This window comes from Erpetoichthys calabaricus, chromosome 9 (assembly GCF_900747795.2).
Source record: "Erpetoichthys calabaricus chromosome 9, fErpCal1.3, whole genome shotgun sequence".
Classification (NCBI taxonomy): domain Eukaryota; kingdom Metazoa; phylum Chordata; class Cladistia; order Polypteriformes; family Polypteridae; genus Erpetoichthys; species Erpetoichthys calabaricus.
The window spans coordinates 39,995,118-40,014,707 of NC_041402.2; the positions used below are offsets into that span (position 1 = coordinate 39,995,118).

At 38.0% G+C, this 19,590-nt stretch overlaps 1 protein-coding gene across 2 annotated transcripts in view; it reads right to left on the minus strand.

The window, feature by feature from the left end:
* Positions 1–14,859: 14,859 nt before the first annotated feature.
* hsd11b2 (hydroxysteroid (11-beta) dehydrogenase 2) overlaps positions 14,860–19,590 on the minus strand; it is a 133,302-nt gene continuing 128,571 nt past the window's right edge. For both annotated transcript variants that reach the window (XM_028809343.2, XM_051931691.1), the window contains exon 5: positions 14,860–15,803. In XM_028809343.2, coding sequence (XP_028665176.1) covers positions 15,451–15,803 — 353 coding nt within the window. In that variant the 3' untranslated portion in view covers positions 14,860–15,450. The remainder of the gene's footprint in view (positions 15,804–19,590) is intronic.

The window sequence follows — 19,590 nt, forward strand, 5'->3', positions numbered from 1 at the left end:
TACACTGTGCTATATTCGCAACTCTGTACATTATAGGAATGAATTGTGGTCCATCCTTAAATGGTTTCTTTGAAGAATTTCGGAAATAGCATGTCACTTAAACTCAAAAACATGGTCTTACATGTATGTTCAAAAATTATTTCAGCAAGGCAATACTAAAGCAATTTGCATTCTAAAAGAGGAGGCTACAAGTAGATTTAGTGTACTGACTGCACAGTGCAGCAGCATTTTTAAAATAAGGTAGATGTAGAAGATGAACTGTAATTGTAATAACAAGTCACAGACTTGACATGGAGGGCAGGAATAAAATAAACAAAGGCTAGGACATGATACAAAATTCATAGAACAAAAAGAGTGTCAAAAACCATAATAAATCACATAGCCTAATCCAAAAACACAAGACAAAAATGGAACTGATATAATAAGAACTACACAAGGTGACATAATGACATCACGGGTTGCGCACTTCCTGTTTTCCTGCCTAGACAACAACCTAGCTATCTTGGAACAAACGTAAACAATGGAATTCCCGGAAGATTTATATCAATATTAACATTTAAAAACATTCTAGAACAAAAAAATGTTTTGACTGTTAAATAATAATAATAATAATAATTCATTACATTTATATAGCGCTTTTCTCAGTACTCAAAGCGCTATTCACACAGGGAGGAACTGGGAAGTGAACCCACAATCCCACAATTTTCTAACAATATAACTATCTTTAGTAAAAAGTATTTTCTCTTGAAAGTCTACTCTTGAATGCCTAGAGTAGTCAATGGGCCAGCACCTGTGTATATGGAGATACTCATAAGGCCTGCTTCTAAGACTCCTTCTTATGTTAGAGATAATAGCTAACCCAAATGCTGTGGGTCAGTGAACTTGAGTAGGAGGTAGATGACCAGCATTACAGTTGAGAACTGGCAAATCTTACCCCAAGTGTCCATTAGCAGTATTTCTTGACCACTGGGTGGTGACCCATTTTTCTAATTCCGGATTAGTACAAGCGCATAAGCAATAATAAAGTCTGTTTGTTCATATACAGTAAGATATTTTGAAAACAGTACAACAAAAGCTATTTTATTGGAGTTCTGAAATAATGTACTAATGTAAATTGGACAAGTTTGATTTTACACAGGAAGCATTAAAGTTCTGACAAATGTTAATAAGAGGAGATGATTTAGACAATTAAAACCCAAGGAGTTTATGACATTTCAGGTTTTTTTCAGCCAGACAGTGATATGAATATAGATCTTACAGTAGCAAATGTTACAAACCTAACTGTGATTCTCTGACAAACCAAATTTTAAAAACTTGTTTAAAAAATAGCTTTAAAGAGTTTGTTTAAAAAAAATATCTTTGAGTTCACTAATTCAACAGTGCAGATATAATGCTTGATAACATTTTTATTTTTAGTGTTCATTTTAAGCAGTATTTTTCAAATAGTGGAGAGAATTTCAGAATACATTTAGTTCATTGCCTATGGTAAGAAAAATCGGATGGTCCATGAAAATATCATTCTTTATAAACTTTATGCTGAATTCCTCCTAGATTATAACATTCCCCACATTTGTTACTTGACTGAGAGGATCCGTATGCTTTTCTGTCTATTATAAAAAACAATTCTGGAGAGAAACACTAGGGCGTCTAGACGTGATCTTCACATTAAGATCATGGAAGACACTTAAAAGACCCTCGAGACGAAAGAAAATGGCCACTGAGCGTCTCGTGGGGACCTTAAACATGAGACATTGTGCCAGGAGATTGACCCAGGACCGTCTCGCGATGACGTAGAACATGAGATTCTTGCGAGACACGCCCTACCTACAATCAATATCAAATAAGACAACGGGCAGCAAAACATTCAGTCATGCGAAGGATTTGAGCACACACAGATCTAGGGCTCTCAGCGCATATAAAGGACACTACGTTATAAATGAAACGTCGACGACTAAGTGAAGGGGAAAGCAGCCCGGAGAAAAGACACTCAAAAGCGTTGGAGAGAAAAAAGAGCAAAAAAGAAAAAATAATCTAGGTGCATATCCAGAAAGTAAGGAAAGTAATTATCAGCCTGTAACAAGTGGAATTAAAATAAAGCACGTCCAATCGGGCTCGGAATTAAAAGACAAAGTAGAACTTCATAAAGACGTTCTCAAACGTTGGCGCTATACACATGCAGAGCAGGTTTGAGATTATGTAAGCAGTAGAGTTCGAAAGGCTCAAAAAACAAAATGGCGCGATACAAATGTGGAGAAAGTTACAAAATATGAAAGTATAAAAAAAGAAAGTAAAGATCGCAGTAGCGCAAAAAAAAGGAAATTATTAGTCGAAAAAGTGAAAATAATCACAACGGACCAGGTGTCATTGAAAAAAAAGCAGGACAAAGCAAGGTCAGAAATAAAAGAGTAGAAAACAAAGTTAAACGTCATAAAGAGGTTAAAAAAACAAAGGGGCCAAACACATGCAGAGCAGGTTAGAGATAATGAAAACTGGAATTCAAAAGACTCAAAAAAAAACATAGGCGCGATACACATGCTGAGCAAGATACCGAATATGAAGCAGAAAAATACGACAGTATCAAAAAAAGAAAGTAAACATTGCATTAGCGCAAAAAAAGAGAAATTATTATTTGGAGAAATAACTAAAAGGCGAATAGAGATTGAATATATGGACACAGGTAATATTTCAGAAGTATATAAATATTGTAAGGCTTTGAAGTTTAAGTCAGAGAATTTCAAAAATGTGTTTTACCTCAAATGCATTTATTGGTTACTTTGCAAAAAAAAATATTAACTGCTGATGATGTGGATCGCTTTGTCTGTGCTGAAATTCCAAACAGAGAAACCTATCCTGAATTATGGTACAAAGTCATTAAACACATGTCTCACGGACCTCATTTAAAAGTTTCAGCATATTGGGACACGAAAGATTCCAAATATTGTTTTTACAGAAGTTCAGAAATAAAAAGGAAAAAAAATCTTAAAAGTGTGTATCCGGAAAACCAAACACGGGGGTTGGCGAGCGAAGCGAGAAGGGGGCAAAGCCCCCTAGTCACAAATTAAATTCAAGCCTTGCATTATACTTTGACATTTATTATTGCCAATACTAGTTTACTTAAATGATAGTCCTGATAGACATACTACTATTTAAAAGCTGTTGCTACTGTTAATTTGTAAATATTTTATATTCTATTACAAAATAAAGTTCTATTTTGTTCATTTGAATTATGGTGGTCCTTTTAATGAAATGAATGGGATTTCTGCTTTTTAATGTTATATCAAGTAGGTGCTGAGTATCATGAAATTCTAGAGATGCTTTGATCAATCGACTGCTGAACTAAATAGTCTGCTTTTCACTAAAAAGACTGAATTCGTGATAGGTAAAGAATGATTTTTTTAGCATTTTAGGTATTATGGTAATTGAGCCAGTGCGCATCTTTTTTGTTTTTGCTTTTTTTTGCAGCAAACCTCCTGTAGTGTAAACAAAGCAAGTCAAAGCTTGTTATACAAGAGGACAGAGACGTCTGGAATATTAGCCTTTACGTTAAAGAAAGTGGAGTAATGAACTGAGATAAAGAAATCGGAAAAGTCGTTGTGCAGTTAAACAAACAGCAAGAAAAGCTACTTTAATGAATTCATACCCTTTCATTTTGTCCTTTAAATTAAAATGAACTGCAAAGTTGTTTAAGATTCAGCAGCTTACATTTTTAATTGGAAAAAGAAAAGATAAAGACAAATTAGAAACTCCTGCTTAGTTAACAATAGGCATGTTAGTCTAACAGAAAAAAATGTCTTTATAAGTAAAACTTGTTGAGCATGTTCAGCATTCTTCATAAATAACTTACAAACATTTGATACATTTGCGGCTGTTTTAAAGATTTGTTGCTGTGTGTCATGCAGTATAAGTTTTGGTAAGGAATAAGTACTGTATTATTAAAATGATAATCTATATTTACAGCTGATACACTGAAGAAAAAATCACCTATATAAACATAGTAAATGTATAACAGCAAAAAAACTGTAGTGCAATTATTGATTAAAAATGTTTAAAACCTATAAGTGCAGGTATATTTACATTTAAGCAGTGTTTAATTGCCAAATTATTGTGTGAGTATGTGCAGTGCAGGTGCAACACACATTTATTTTTTTCTTTTTCCCATGGGAAATGCCTTTCTTTCTTTCTTTCTTTCTTTCTTTCTTTCTTTCTTTCTTTCTTTCTTTCTTTCTTTCCCTCCACTCCTCCTCCAGAAAGGTTCGTCCTCTCTTTCTTTCTTTCTTTCTTTCTTTCTTTCTTTCTTTCTTTCTTTCTTTCTTTCTTTCTTTCTTTCTTTCTTTCTTTCTTTCTTTCTTTCCCTCCACTCCTCCTCCAGAAAGGTTCGTCCTCTTCCACCTGACTCTGACTCTGTAGCTTATCCTCAGTTAAGCTCTTAGACTGCCTCCCTGTGTGTGACAATATATTTAATTTTTTTGTTGGAGATATGGTAAACTACTTTTTTAATAACTTTTATTTCAGATAGGTACATTACAGAAAAAATAAAACTATATTACAGCTTGTAATTATGAGAAGCATATTTTCTTTTATGCCATATGCATTACGGATAAATATTTTTGTACATATTTCATTTAGTTTAGTATGGACATGCAGTGATATTACTTCCGCTATGAAAATGCTGCTGTAGACCTGCGGCTCTGGATTTGGATGCTTCTCGTTCTATTGCTGAAGTGCTTCTTGTAAATGAAAAGCTGCCAGGCAGACTTTAGGAGAGAGAAAGAAGACTAAAACATTGGCTTTTAAATGAATTAAAGTAGTGTAATAAATTGAGTAAAAGTAATCTGAGGAGTCGACCTTTGCATGTTGAGGAATGAGAGTTGTATATGTTGTCCAGCTGAATTTGAAGTGGAAGAAAATGGGCCCCCGCCAATAGAAGTCTGCCTTCAGCAGAAGTGAAAAGTTGTTTTAATGAGTACAGAGCCTTTCATTTGGTCCTATATTTAACATGGACACTTCTTGTCTGAACGTTGACCATGGGGAAATTAGTGTTTAGTAAAGCAGCTCAAGTTTTAATTTGAAGAATTAGAAATAGAAAAGAAAAAGAAGAATTTGCCATCCTTCAACAGACGCTGCCCTGTCTCAGACCCTGGGTCGCCAAAATTCTCTTTTTTGAAAATGCCGACTACAGACTTGGGTATGGGGACTAATCATAAAGCTCTTTCTCCAGATAGTGACGATCCTTAGGCTTCTGCATCTGAGAGAAATTACGAAAACCGAGTACCTTGTTGTACATACTGGAAGCTCTGGTATAGAACAATGTTCAATTTTAGAGCTGCAGTATGGACAACAGAAGTGACTTGAGTTGTTGGAGATTTCACCAGAAGTAAGTCAGCAGTACTGTGTGCATATACCCTTTTGGCCAGGGTCCTCCAATGTTGCTCTTTGTCCTGTGATCAAATCCTGCCTCATCAGCCAGGGCATATTGGATTGAATCAACAATACAACAAAAGTTCAAGTATTCTCTGGATATGGACATATTGGTGTAAAAACTAAGATCACGGACCAGTTAATAGAAAGCACTGTAAGCCGATAGACTTCTTCGAATCACAACTCTTTTATGTAATCACAGTTCCTCCCAAATGGAACTTCATATATTTTGTTCACACCGAACCCGTGTCTTTCTTGGCACATGATTTGTAGTGAAAATAGCGGTCTATGCTTGATGCCATTATTTGATAACACCATACTTAAAATTTCTTTTTCTTGTTCTTGGCAGAAGATGTCATTCCTCTCACCTTTAGATGATAAGAAAATCAAATATTTATACTGTTCAACCACTTCTCAGTATTTTATGTCCTAATGCCATCCATCCATCCATTTTCCAACCCGCTGAATCCGAACACAGGGATTCTAGCCAAAGTTTAACAATTTGACTGCACTCACTTCACAGCTGCTTTTATGCTCATATCATAGTTGATGATGTTGTTAAACAATAATTTCTTTTATTTTGTGACGTGTCTTTATTGTCCACATCTGCCACTTGCCCACGTCCTCTTTTTTGATCCTTTTTTTCTGTGCAGATTGGCTTAATTGTGTTTTCACAGGTGAGTTGTATTGTTTGAGGTGTATTAGTTACCAATCAAAAGTCAAAGATATAGCATGTTTCTAGTAATAAGTCGAGTGTGGTTGTAATGAGAATTCCACTAGTGCACAGTGGGGTTGTGTGTAGAGCCCTGCAAAATGATCACACCAGAATGCAAATTGTGTTGAAACAATAGCATTGTGGTTCTAGTTATGACAAAAATGGTATATTAGCATGAACGATTATTAGAAACTGTTATTCCATTTATTCTTATTAAGCACACTTCCACTTATTAGCCTAGAATGTTATACAATAATTATAGAAATGCAAAAACAACTTAATCAATGTTATGACTTACTTGTTTACAGCTATGTTCAAATCTGGCTAAACAATAGAAGTTACTTTGTTACAGTTTTATTCACTTTTTTGTTTTCTTATACCATAAATGATCAGCAGGGGGAGCCAAATCTTTTTTTATGCTGTACAGCTGTTTTCTCACATAAACTGCTCTTTGATTATTTTGCTCATCATGCATAATAGGTCAACCATGTGGCTCATTTTCGCTCGTACTAAGCTTACTTAAGTTCACATGACACCAGTTAGGTGGTTGCTTTTTCTAATTCTGAAGCTCATTTAATCACATTCGGAGTTACTGGAGGTTAGACATTGTCACAGTGGCACCATGCAAAAGCCAGGAACCAACACTGGATTGGCAACCTTTTCTAGAGCTTCCTCAAAAGTGTTTTTTTTTCTTTTCTTTTTTGACGAAGACACTTCCCATCTCACTTAACATCTTAGCCGTGTCAACCAAATAAATATTCCCACTACTGCGATTTTACAGAAGCTTAATGTATAACAGTGTGCAATGCTGAGCTCTCACATACCAAATTTATTTCCTGCCTTCACATGTTGTATGAATGACCAATTATTGACAACTATATGTTTGAAATGGTCTGAACCTCAGCTATCCAGCGGTAATGTGGAACAATGTTTGTGAGATCATTTGATAAAATCAGGTTAACTAAGGAGAGACATGCTGCTTGCCTTGGCATATATGTTTGTAAATCACATGAATGCAAATCACTGATGAATGAGGGCAGACAATATGGAAATTTATGATTTATTTGAAAGAAGACAACCTTAGATATGTAAAACTACTATTATTGCTTTTGGCTGACTTGTAGGTTTATTAAAACGTACATAGACAACTGAAATAAGGCATGGTCCCGCCAGCAGGTCTAAAAGCTTAAAAGCAATATGAGACACATTTGCCAATACTGTACACATCATTTCTTCTAATATCACTTTCTACCGTTGCTTTATTTTTCATTATCTCCTTGTCTTGTCACAGGATTATTTAGGAGCACTAGAATTTTGCATTATTGTAAGTATTTATATATTTAATAATGTAAATTTGGGGTCAATATTTACAGTGGCAACAGGAGACCAATTGGAGGACAATATTCAGTAATAGGATGAGTCCACATGACAGCTCTACAACAGGAGTCCAAATGCAACAAAAATATGGTGCACAGTTGCCATAAATTAAACAGGAAGTGGGTTAGTAATGATGATTTAATTAGTTTTAGTGTCAGGCTTTTATTGTATTTTTCACCTTTAAATTTTTGTAAAGGCAGTTGTAGGTTTTGTAACAGAAACCAGTCTAAGGATCTGGGCTTTTTCAATTAAAAACTAGTTAGTGCATAAGTTCAATCAGGTCACCTTGAATAACTTTCTCAAAAAGAAATTTGCTTCACAAGTAAAAATTCTGGCAATTGCTAGTTTGTGTCCAAAAAATTAAAGGCAATTTCAGGTACTGTGGATCAAATGCTATTTTTAATTAGTGGTTCCGAAGAATTCCTGAGTGTACATTTCACCAAAATAGGCCAGACACAAGTGGTATAAGCAAACAGAAATGGAAACTGGTTCTTCTTGGGCAATGTCAGAACTGTTTTTAGATCAAATTTTGCGTCCTTATTTAACGTGCACACATTTCTGGCCTTGAAATCTGAAAAAGGGCATATCGGACACATTAGTATTGACAGAAACATGTATAACATGCATTATTCTTAAAAATCAAGAGGAGTCAATGTTTTAAAACCAATTCTTCTGACTATGTGCATGTTTGCTTAGGTCTGTGTGCCCTGTAAAACACATACAAGATGTTACAGTTTAAAAATACAAAATATTAAGAAATTGCATAAATGTCATTACTATTCAAAAACTGTTACAAATTTTGAGAAATATAACTATGCTCTATGTATGCTAATCATTGTAAACAGAGTCTGCCAATCTTAACATTTCATGTTTAGTGTTACACGTGTTTCTGCCACATGGCCAATGCTACAGTAGTAAACATTAGGGCCCTTGATGATTTTCTTTCCCCTGCAAAGATCATTAACTAACCCATACTTCATATTTAGTTGTGAATTCCAGCAAAATCTTCCAGGAATTTATTGGTATCCAATTTCTTAGTCCCAAGTGGAAGAGGACTTGACTGCACATGTAGTGCACTTCTTCTTAATTCTACATTACTGTATGCTTTGTAATGGTTATCTGTTATTTAATCATAACTAAAGCTGTCAGCGTAAGCTGAAATATAAATTGTAGGTGTTGTCAGGGCCGGATTTATATGAAAAGAGGCCCTAGGCTATTCCACTTATGAGGCCCTTTCACCTTCCATTTTTAAGTTTGTAAATTACATGAGAGATAATAAAATTTTGCTAACAATTTGAATGTAGGCCCCTATTGATCTTGAGGCCCTAGGCTGAAGCCTAGTTAGCCTATAGGAAAATCCGGCCCTGGGTGTTGTATTACCATACACCTACAATGCAGGCATAATGAATACGAACATTAAAGGTAAGGAGATTTTGCAGTTTAATTTTTTACATAAAAAAATGCTCACATATCACTTAATAAGACCAGATACACTATTTAAAATTTCTTGCCGACGAATACTTGTCTTCTGTGCTACTGCATATTACAGAATATACTGTGCTGTGTTTCATGTAGTCTCTTATTTCATTGAGTTAGTGTGATTCCCTAGTCATCTATGGTACTGCATGTTACAGTATATACTGTATTTCACTGATTTAGTGTTATTCACTGTTGTGTTTGTTTGCCTACATTCACATTTTTGAGCATTATATAAATATTTAATTTTTATTATTTTATTATCTAAACATATGTTTAGAATAGTATGTTATAAAATGCATTAAAATGTGTACTATTGGAAATGGATAATAAGCCACCAGAATAAAAAATATTTCTGGACTATAAACATCAGTGTTGTAATATATTGCTGATAGATATACGTAATTATTGTTGGTGACAATTTCTGATACAGTTGAGCATTTTAAAAGCACGTAACCAGGCATTTAAATCTGGAGATTCCATAGTCTACAGTTTTGCCAGGTCAGTCCTAAAAATAGGTGTAAAAAAGGCCAAACACACAGACAGGAAATGTGTGGAAGGTCAGTTTTATGGCATAGATACCAGGGGCGTGTGGAAAAGCATTAAGGTCAGTTTATACTTCATGCTCAGAACGTGTATGCGCCCACATCATGGCTGCCACATGTCCCCAGCATTCATTTGATGTGTCCTCTGAGCATATGCTCAGAAATTAACATGCACAAGTTGCAGTACCAGCAAAAAATCAGGGGGTGCAGTGTGTTTAAGTTGGAACGTGACGTCAGAGTCTCTGTTTACTATCTACATGTGACAGAAAGCTGCTTTGCAGATCCTACAGGATCAATTTTCAATTTGAGTACTTCAATGTTTAATGAATGGTTCGATGTGGTGAAGCAAAATGCTGACATACAAATGTATTCTTGGTGCTTTTCAAGCGTTACATATTCCCCCATTGTAATGACGTTATACATTTTAAAGGTCTCACCATCTTCTGTGCATTTTTAAGCCACAGACAAAAAAAATTAGGGACATGGTGAAATGGTCTGTTTTGTGATTAAAGTGGAAATTTCGTCTATAATCTCGAAATTTCCAATTTAATCTCATAGTTTATTTTGTCATTAAAGTAGAACATTGTAAACATTGTCTTAAAACCGACCCAGTTGTTAAGCGCAACGTGCTTCTGGGGCTTCCTCCTGCACTGACTGTAGCGGCAAGCAGCAATTGCCACACAGAACACATTTAATTTATGATATTCCAGCTCCTTAGATTTATACTTGATATCACTTTTATGATGAAATGCATTAAAGTATGTATATTACATTTTATAGATAAATCGTTAATTTCATTTAAATAATGAATACTGTTAATAATTACACATGTGAGGGTGGCATGGTGGTGGAGCGGTAGCACTGCTGCCTCGCAGAGAGTCACATCCCTTGGTGTACCCTGCCTGGAGTTGGCATGTTTTCCTGGTGGGTTTCCATAGTGTGCTCCGGTTTCCTTCCAAAGACATTCAGGTTTGGGGATTTGTTGATGCTAAAATGATGCTAGTGTATGTGTCTGCTTGTATTCACTTTGTGATGAGCTGATGCCCCATCATGCCCCCATTGTTTCTGCCTCTCGTCTGATGCAAGCTTGAATTAGGCAGGCATCCCTGGATTGATAAATGTAATCATTAAACCTAGGGATGCACCGATACCGAAACGGGTATCTGGTATCGCCCTCGATACCACATTTTCTAAAGTACTCGTACTCGTTAAAAGTCCCCCGATACCAGGGACCGATACCACGGTCTGAGAAATGTCTATGTTTGAGTGGCGTGTAAGGGGTCAATCACAGGCGCTGAGTGCCCGCCCCCAGGCCCCGGCTGCAGCTCAGAGCGGGGAGAAGGCGAGGCGAGACATGTCAGCCGTGTGGAACTATTTCAAAGTGAATGAAGACGACAAAACAAAGGCGGACTGCAAATTGTGCTCAGCGAAATTGTCCAGAGGAGGCTCAAAAGGTAGCGCATTTAACACAAGTAATTTAATCATGCACCTAAAATCCCAACACGACAACAAGTACAAAGAGTTTACCCACGCTTCTAAACCAACACAACCCACGCTGCAGCAAACTCTTGCAAGACGAGAGAAAATGTCCAGAGACAATCCACGTGCTGTGAAAATAACACAGGCAATTATCGAGTACATTGCATTGAGTGACCAGCCACTCTCGGAGGTAGAAAATGTGGGATTCCTGCGTCTCCTCCATGTTCTGGAGCCCAGATATGATGTCCCAAGCCGCCGCTACATGACTGACACGGAGCTGCCTAAACTACACGACTCCGTGAAAAAACATATCCACAGCCTACTGCAAGCCTCCTCTGCGTTTAGTGTCACCACGGATATTTGGACAAGCAGTGTTAGCCCCGTGTCGCTAATTAGCCTAACCTCCCAGTGGATAGACGAGAGTTTCACGCCGCAACGAGCCATATTACATGCGAAACAATTCCGCGGCTCGCACACTAGCCAGGCTATAGCGCATGTGTTTGAGGAAATGCTCCAGACATGGGGTATACCTAAAACATCAGTACATGTTGTGCTTCGTGACAATGCCAAAAACATGATTAAAGCCATGAATGATGCAGGGCTCCCAAGTCTGCCGTGTGTCGCGCACACGCTCCAACTGGCTGTTCACGAGGGCTTATTAGCACAGAGGAGCATAGCTGATGCTATAGCAGTGGGGCGGAAAATAAAAAAAAACCTGCCACTCACTTTTTCTAAATAGGCTCCATTAAGTGAGTCGTCTTAGACTTGATGTTAATACCTACCTCAGTTGCACTGACTGCCACAGTTCTATGTTGGTGGATGTTGTTAGTTTATTCAAATATTGTGCACTAAATAGCAAAGATGTTTATTAATGCCCCTTGTGTTGTCCAAAGCGGCAGAGTTTACAACAAACTGAAAAAAATACTTGAGTTGCACTGTCACTGTTTAAATTTTTTTTTATAATTATTTATTCTGTAATATGTTGCATACAACATGCTTTTCATTTTAAATAAATGTTCTTAATTCCAAACTAGTCCCTTGTTTTTTTTGTTAAATTATATGACTAAAGCTGTTACCTGTAAATTTAAATCATGTTTTTATTAAGTACTCGGTATCGGCAAGTACTCGGTATCGGCGAGTACTGAAATGCAAGTACTCGTACTCGTTTTCCAAAAAAGTGGTATCGGTGCATCCCTAATTAAACCTCCATCCTTTTCAGAAAATACTATGATAAGGTGTCCTAGGAATATAATAGATATTTCAGACAATTCGCAACACGTTGAAGCCTAATGTTTTCCCGCCATGATGATATCTCGCACTGCCACCTGGTGGAATTTTCCACCTTTACCCAAAGTATGCATGCAAGTATAAACAGTACAGCGCTTGTACAGCAGTAGCTTCCGCAGGCACATGTGTTGCATCGCTTGACGTATAAACCCGTCCTTACAGCTATTTCTGACCACAAAGGCAGCCCTGTCTCTCCTTTCAGTGATGTCACATTGGCTAATGATCTTAACTCATTTTTTGTTCGCTTTCAATCTAGCAACGTCATTCAACTTTGGAAGTTTTGATCTTCAGACTGAGCATGTATGATGTATGGCCCATGCTCCAGAGGGTCAATCTATGTAAAGCTGTGGGAACAGACAGAGTTTCAGGATGGTTGCATAGAAACTATGCTAAGCAACTTGATGAGGTATTCACAAATATCTTTAATCTCTCCTTGACATTAGAAATGGTCCCTGCATGCCTTAAGTCAGCCATTATTATGTTAGCGCCGAAGGAAACCAACATCAGTAATATGAATGATTATTGTCCAATTGTTGTGACACTGATAATAATGAAGTGCTTTGAAAGACTGGTTCTTTCTTGCATTAAAGCCAACCTCCTCATTTCCCTGGACTCGTAGGCTAATAGATCTACAGAGGATGCCATCTCTCTAGCCCAGCACATAGCCTTGACTCATCTAGGAGAGACAGGGCACATATGTGAGGATGCTATTTGTAGACTATAGCTCTACCTTTAATATTGTTTTCCCCTCCAAGGTCATCGATAAACTGTACCATTTGGGCCTCAGCATACCACTTTGTAATTAGATCCTCTGCTTTCTGCTGGAACACCATCAGGTGGTTTGACTGGGCCTCCATAACCCTGAACACAGGCCCACTGCAAGGCTGTGTACTGAGCACCATCCTCTACTCCCTCTTCACTCAACGATTGCATACCTGCGTATACCTCCAGTACCATCATAAAATTTGCACAACACTGATGACACAACAGTGATTGAGCACATTTCCAATGACAAACCAGCCTAGACAGCGGAGGTGAAAAATCTGGTTGTTCAGTGAGCAGCCTATCCATTAACACAATGAAGACCAAGGAGCTCGTCATCGATTTCAAAAGATCAAATGATGAGGATCATGCTCATGCTCCAATTTTCATCAGTGGAGACAGGGTGTATATCAAGCTTCAGGTTCCTGGGGCTTTACATAACCAGGGACCTTTTATGGACAGATAACACCATGCATGGTACTGCTGAAGAAGGCACAGTAAAGGCTGTTTTTCTTAAAAATGTTGAAAAAAGCCAGCCTTCCTCAACAATTACTGCTGGCCTACTACCGCTGCACCACAGAGTGTATTTTAACCCATTGTATTTGTGTGTGGTATTTCAGCTGCACCCCTGCTGATCCGAAAGTTCTACAGCAGATTGTGTCAAGACTGCAGAGGATTGTCAGAGTGCAGCTTCCAGCTCTGGAGGACATTTATAGCACATGCTGCCTTGGGAATGCCACTAGCATCTGCATAAATTGACCCATGCCATAGTCTATTTGAACTTCTCCGCTTTCATGCACAGACCTTGAGGCTCAGAGATTGAGTTTCCTCCCAAGAGCTATAAACGCACTATCAGTCCAATAAGTGCTCCCAGTGGAGCACTTTACGCTATATGTATACGTACATCTGTACTTATTTTTTCATATTGTATATTTTATTCTGCTATTTTTGTCATTTTATGGGAATATTATTACTATGTACAAGGACAATCAAGCAATTCAAGTCAATCTTGCACTTACCCTTTGATCATTTCGACAAGAGTAACCATACCAGGATGATCAGCCCCCTGAAGATATACAGCTCCAAGTCCTTCCACAGTGCCAGAATTATGATCATAGTAAAAGAGCATCTTTTTATCAGCAGGTAAGAAGGAAATAAACTCCTCCAGCTAGGAAAGCTAAGATCCTTGGGGTCTTGGTAAAAAGTGAGGATGTAGAAGATTGTGAAACTGACCTAATGACTGAGGCATTGGTTGCAGTTGTGGAGGTTTTGTACTAGATGGTTGTTGTAAAGCAATAAGTTAATTCTCAGAACAACCTTATTTAGTTTATACCCATATTCCTGGCTGTAGTCATGAATACTGGGTAATGACCAGAAGAATGTGATACTGGGCACTAGTGGCATAAATGAAAGTTCTCCATAGGGTTATAGATTTTACTTTCTGTGACTGGATGGTCATCTTGATTTTTCAGGGAGACTGCTTGGAGCAGATCCTCTGATGCTTTGAAATGATTGGAATCAAGTCATTTTGTTGTGATGTAAATTTGAGAATGCTTCCTGGGGACAAGCATGTCACCATAGGTTGGAGACAGGTTGAAGAAATTCTAAATTGTAGTTGGGGTCAGGAGCTCGCTATCCTATTGCCACTTATTACCATTACCTTTAGCAGAACAACAGGGTGAAAAATTAAATTAAAAAGGATTGTTTCAGTTTATTATAAGTCACTGACTGAGAAATAAATCTGTTATTTGAATGTGGTTACCAGGTAAGTAGCATGTTTTGAAAAATAACAGCAACAGGCATTGTCGTAAAAATCAGTTTTAATAATAACAAGTAAAAGGATATGAGTTACAGTACAAAATTACAGAATTCACAGGTTGCACTGATTCTGCTAAAGTAAACTGGCATAAATAAAAGGTGATACTTTTCATTTAAAGCAAAGAAAAATGAAAGTTGTTATAGTATCATAATCCAGTTCAACTGTATTAGTTGTGTTCTGAAGTTGATATATGTTCAGAAAAATGATGATTGAACAAGCAATGGACTATTTTTTCAGAAATGGAAGCTTACGTTTTACAGACCAGCGTACCCAGGAAATGTGTGAAAGCCCTCTTTGAATTACATTTCTGATGGCATTAGTTCATTACAGACCATTCTAAGAAGGACTTCAGATATAGCAAAAGAAATTGTTTTGTGTAAAGGAAATCAGAATGGTGGATAACAGTTGATTGTCGATTGAGTGAATTTCACCTGATTGACTCCTCAGATTTTTGTGAGGTTTGTATTGCAGATTTTGGTGTATATTGACCCCTGCAGAAATGCACTTGCATTAACTCTAAATTTAACAGAGACTTGATCCTGCACATACATCACATTATTTTTTTTTACTATTCATGAAGGTGGTTTTGAATTTTTTAAAGCTCTGGGCAAAATCTTCTTTTTCAGGAAGATCTTTTGAAGGTACCGGTCACTGACCTCTGATGGCAAGTAATCGTTAATGAAATACATGAGCCCGATACCTCGTCCTGCATAGTACCTACTGTTTGGCTTGCTGGACAACAGAGCTTCCACAATCCTATTGATAACAGGGCTGAAATCTTCACTTGCCTGTTTGGCAAATTCTTGGAAAAGGTGCTTGGTCTCCTGAACATACTCTTCTCCATACTCTTCTAGAAGGCTAGGCGGCAGATTGCGAATCAGATGTTCACACTGGTCATCCCAATAAAGTGGGTCTCTAGAAGGAGCTGAAAAGATATCAAGAGGCTGAGTATCCTCAGAGCAACAAATAATTCCTTCATGGCAAATGTCTGTTGAAGAGCTTTATTTGCTTTAAATTATTTATGATATTTCTTAGAATAATAAGAGGATATAAAGAGTGAATAAATAACAGTATGTAAATAGATAAATCAATTTGGCACTCTTAAAGCAAATTAAAAAGGCAGAGTGCAGCAGCTGGCAGCAGGAAAATGTACAAGCAACCCTGAAAGAGTACTGGCACTCAGTCAATACCGAACAGAGGAGGCTAACACTGAGTACTGATGTAAGTGAGCACTTACATTAAAAAGGAATGATGCTTGAATTTCAATAACAAAAATATGAATAGGAAGTAAAATATTCCTGCTAACCCTTGTTGAATTACTAAAGAATTACCATATATTAACATTAACACATTTATTAAAAACATGTAAATTGAGACCTGGATTTTGTTTTGACAAGTGAATTCTCTCCCGTTTAACAAGAAGTGGAGGAATTTTATAGACAAGAAGGGTTTTCAAAATGAGTTTCATCTTAATAGGTACACATACTAAATTTTGGCATTTTTTATTAGTCATTGAAAAATTATTGGTGCTTCATCAATACTATGCAAATGAAGTTCAGGATTATTGTCATGTGCACACACGTAGTACAGTGAAATTCTTACTCAAATGTCACTTCAACCAACAAAAGAAACACACTTGCATAAAAAAAAATAAACAGCATACAGAGTACATGGCTTCCATGTGGACAGTTCATATTGTCATGGTACTTGAAATTTACTTTTGTGAAAGTTATGTTTACATTTGTTCATTCAGGAAATATTTTATTAAATGTTAGTTAATAACACTCAACCCAGCCACAGGGGATGCACAAACCAGTGTGTTTCGGAGACAGGAGGAGAGGAGGAAAGTAAAGAGGGTGGAACTGAGGGTAGGAACTTTGAATGTTGGCAGTATGACTGGTAAGGGGAGAGAGTTAGCAGATATGATGGAGAGAAGGAAGGTTGATATATTGTGCGTGCAAGAGACTAAATGGAAGGGGAGTAAGGCCAGGTGGATTGGAGGTGGATCCAAATTGTTCTATCATGGTGGGGATGGGAGGAGAAATGGGGTAGGAGTTATTCTGAAGGAACAGTATATCTACAGTGTTTCGGAGGTGAAAAGAGTGTCAGGCAGAGTAATGATTATGAAGATGAAAACTGGAGGTGTGATGATGAATGTTGTTAGTGCATATGCACCGCAAGTTGGGTGTGCAATGGGTGAGAAAGAAGAGAGTGAGGGCAGAGCCAAGGATCAAATGGTGGAAGTTGAAAAAGGAAGACTGCAAGGTTGAGTTTAGAGAGGAGGTGAGACAGACACTGGGTGGCAGTGAAGAGTTACCAGGCAGCTGGGAAACTACAGCAGATGTAGTAAGGGTGACAACAAGAAGGGTGCTTGGTGTGGCATCTGGAAAGAGGAAGGAGGAAAAGGAAACCTGGTGGTGGAATGAGGAAATACAGGAGAGTATACAGTGGAAGAGGATGGCAAAGAAGAAGTGGGATAGTCAGATGCAGAAAGTAGACAAGAGTACAAGGAGATAAGGCACAAGGTGAAGAAAGAGTTGGTGAAGGCTAAAGAAAAGGCGTATGATGAGTTGCATGAGAGGTTGGACACTAAGAAGGGAGAAAAGGACCTGTACTGATTGGCTAAACAGAGGGACTGAGATGGGAAAGTTGTGCAGCAGGTTAGGGTGATAAAGGATAAAGATGGAAATGCACTCACAAGCAAGGAGAGTGTGTTGAGCAGATGGAAAGAGTACTTTGAGAGGCTGATGAATGAAGAGAACGAGAGAGAGAGAAGAGGTTGGATGATGTGGAGATAGTGAATCAGGAAGTGCAATGGATTAGCAAGGAGGAAGTAAGGACAGCTATGAAGAGAATGAAAAATGGAAAGGCTGTTGGTCCAGGTGACATACCTATGGAAGCATGGAGGTGTTTAGGAGAGATGGCAGTGGTGTTTTTAACCAGATTGTTTAATGGAATCTTGGAAAGTGAGAGGATGTCTGAGGAGTGGGGAAGAAGTGTACTGGTGCAGATATTTAAGAATAAGGGGGATGTGCAGGACTGCAGTAACTACAGGGGGATAAAATTGATGAGCCACAGCATGAAGTTATGGGAAAGAGTAGTGGAAGTTAAGAAGTGAGGTGATGATTAGTGGGCAGCAGTATGGTTTCATGCCAAGAAAGAGCACCATAGATGCAATGTTTGCTCTGAGGATGTTGATGGAGAAGTTTAGAGAAGGCCAGAAGGAGTTGCATTGCGTCTTTGTGGACGTGGAGAAAGTATATGACAGGGTGCCTCGAGAGGAGCTGTGGTATTGCATGAGGAAGTCGGGAGTGGCAGAGAAGTGCGTAAGAGTTGTACAGAATATGTATGAGGGAGGTGTGACAGTGGTGAGGTCTGTGGTAGGAGTGATGGATGCATTCAAGTTGGAGGTGGGATTACATCAGGGATCGGCTCTGAGCCCCTTCATATTTGCTCTAGAGAAGAGAGGAATGAAGGTCAGTAGGAACAAGACAGAATACATGTGTGTAAATGAGAGGGAGGTCAGTGGAACGGTGAGCATGCAGGGAGTAGAGTTGGTGAAGGTGGATGAGTTTAAATACTTGGGTTCAACAGTACAGAGTAATGGGGATTGCGAAGAGAGGTGAAAAAGAGAGTGCAGGCAGGGTGGAATCAGTGGAGAAGAGTGTCAGGAGTGATTTGTGACAGATGGATATCAACAAGAGTGAAAGGGAAGGTCTACAGGATGGTAGTGAGACCAGCTATGTTATATGGGTTGGAGACAGTGGCACTGACCAGAAAGCAGGAGACGGAGCTGGAGGTAGTGGAGTTAAAGATGCTAAGATTTGCATTGGGTGTGACAAGGATGGATAGGATTAGAACTGAGTACATTAGAGGGTCAGCTCAGGTTGGACGGTTGGGAGACAAAGTCAGAAAGGCAAGATTGCGTTGGTTTGGGCATGTGCAGAGGAGAGATGCTGGGTATATTGGGAGAAGAATGCTAAGGATAGAGCTGCCAGGGAAGAGGAAAGAGGAAGGCCTAAGCGAAGGTTTATGGATGTGGTGAGAGAGGACATGCAGGTGATGGGTGTAACAGAGCAAGATGCAGAGGACAGAAAAGATATGGAAGAAGATGATCTGCTGTGGCAACCCCTAACAGGATCAGCCAAAAGAAGAAGTTAACAACACTCGATTAGAGGTTTTCTCTCTCCATTGTTCCATTAATACTCGATAAGAATTCAGCCTTTAACAGGACTAACTTTTCATTTAATCAGCTGGAATTACTGCACAAACTGCAATCTCAGTTGCTCCCATACTGTTGAAATAAAAGCTGTATATGCATTCTATACTTTAATTAGATTTTATCTGTTGTGCTGATGGGTAGATCACTGAACTTATGTTTATTTTTGGACTTTTAGTGCACTTGGATAAAATTGGCAATAATGTTAGGCTTTTCTTGAGTTTTTGTTTTAAAGGTGTGGCAGGATGTTAATGCTTTAGTACGTTGAGCTGCATGGTATTCGTAAATAAAAGAAGCATGTTAAATACATGCAAAACTTGATGAACATCCACTTAGCTGTTTAGAAGCAATGTCTGTTTTTTGTGGTGTTGGCCATCATATTATGACTCCTGAATGAAAATCTTGAAACTCCATGAAGCCTATATTTAAATTGTACGTAGCCATAGCCACATTTTGGTAATGCATGATTTATGTGTTGGTTCCTCATTTTAAG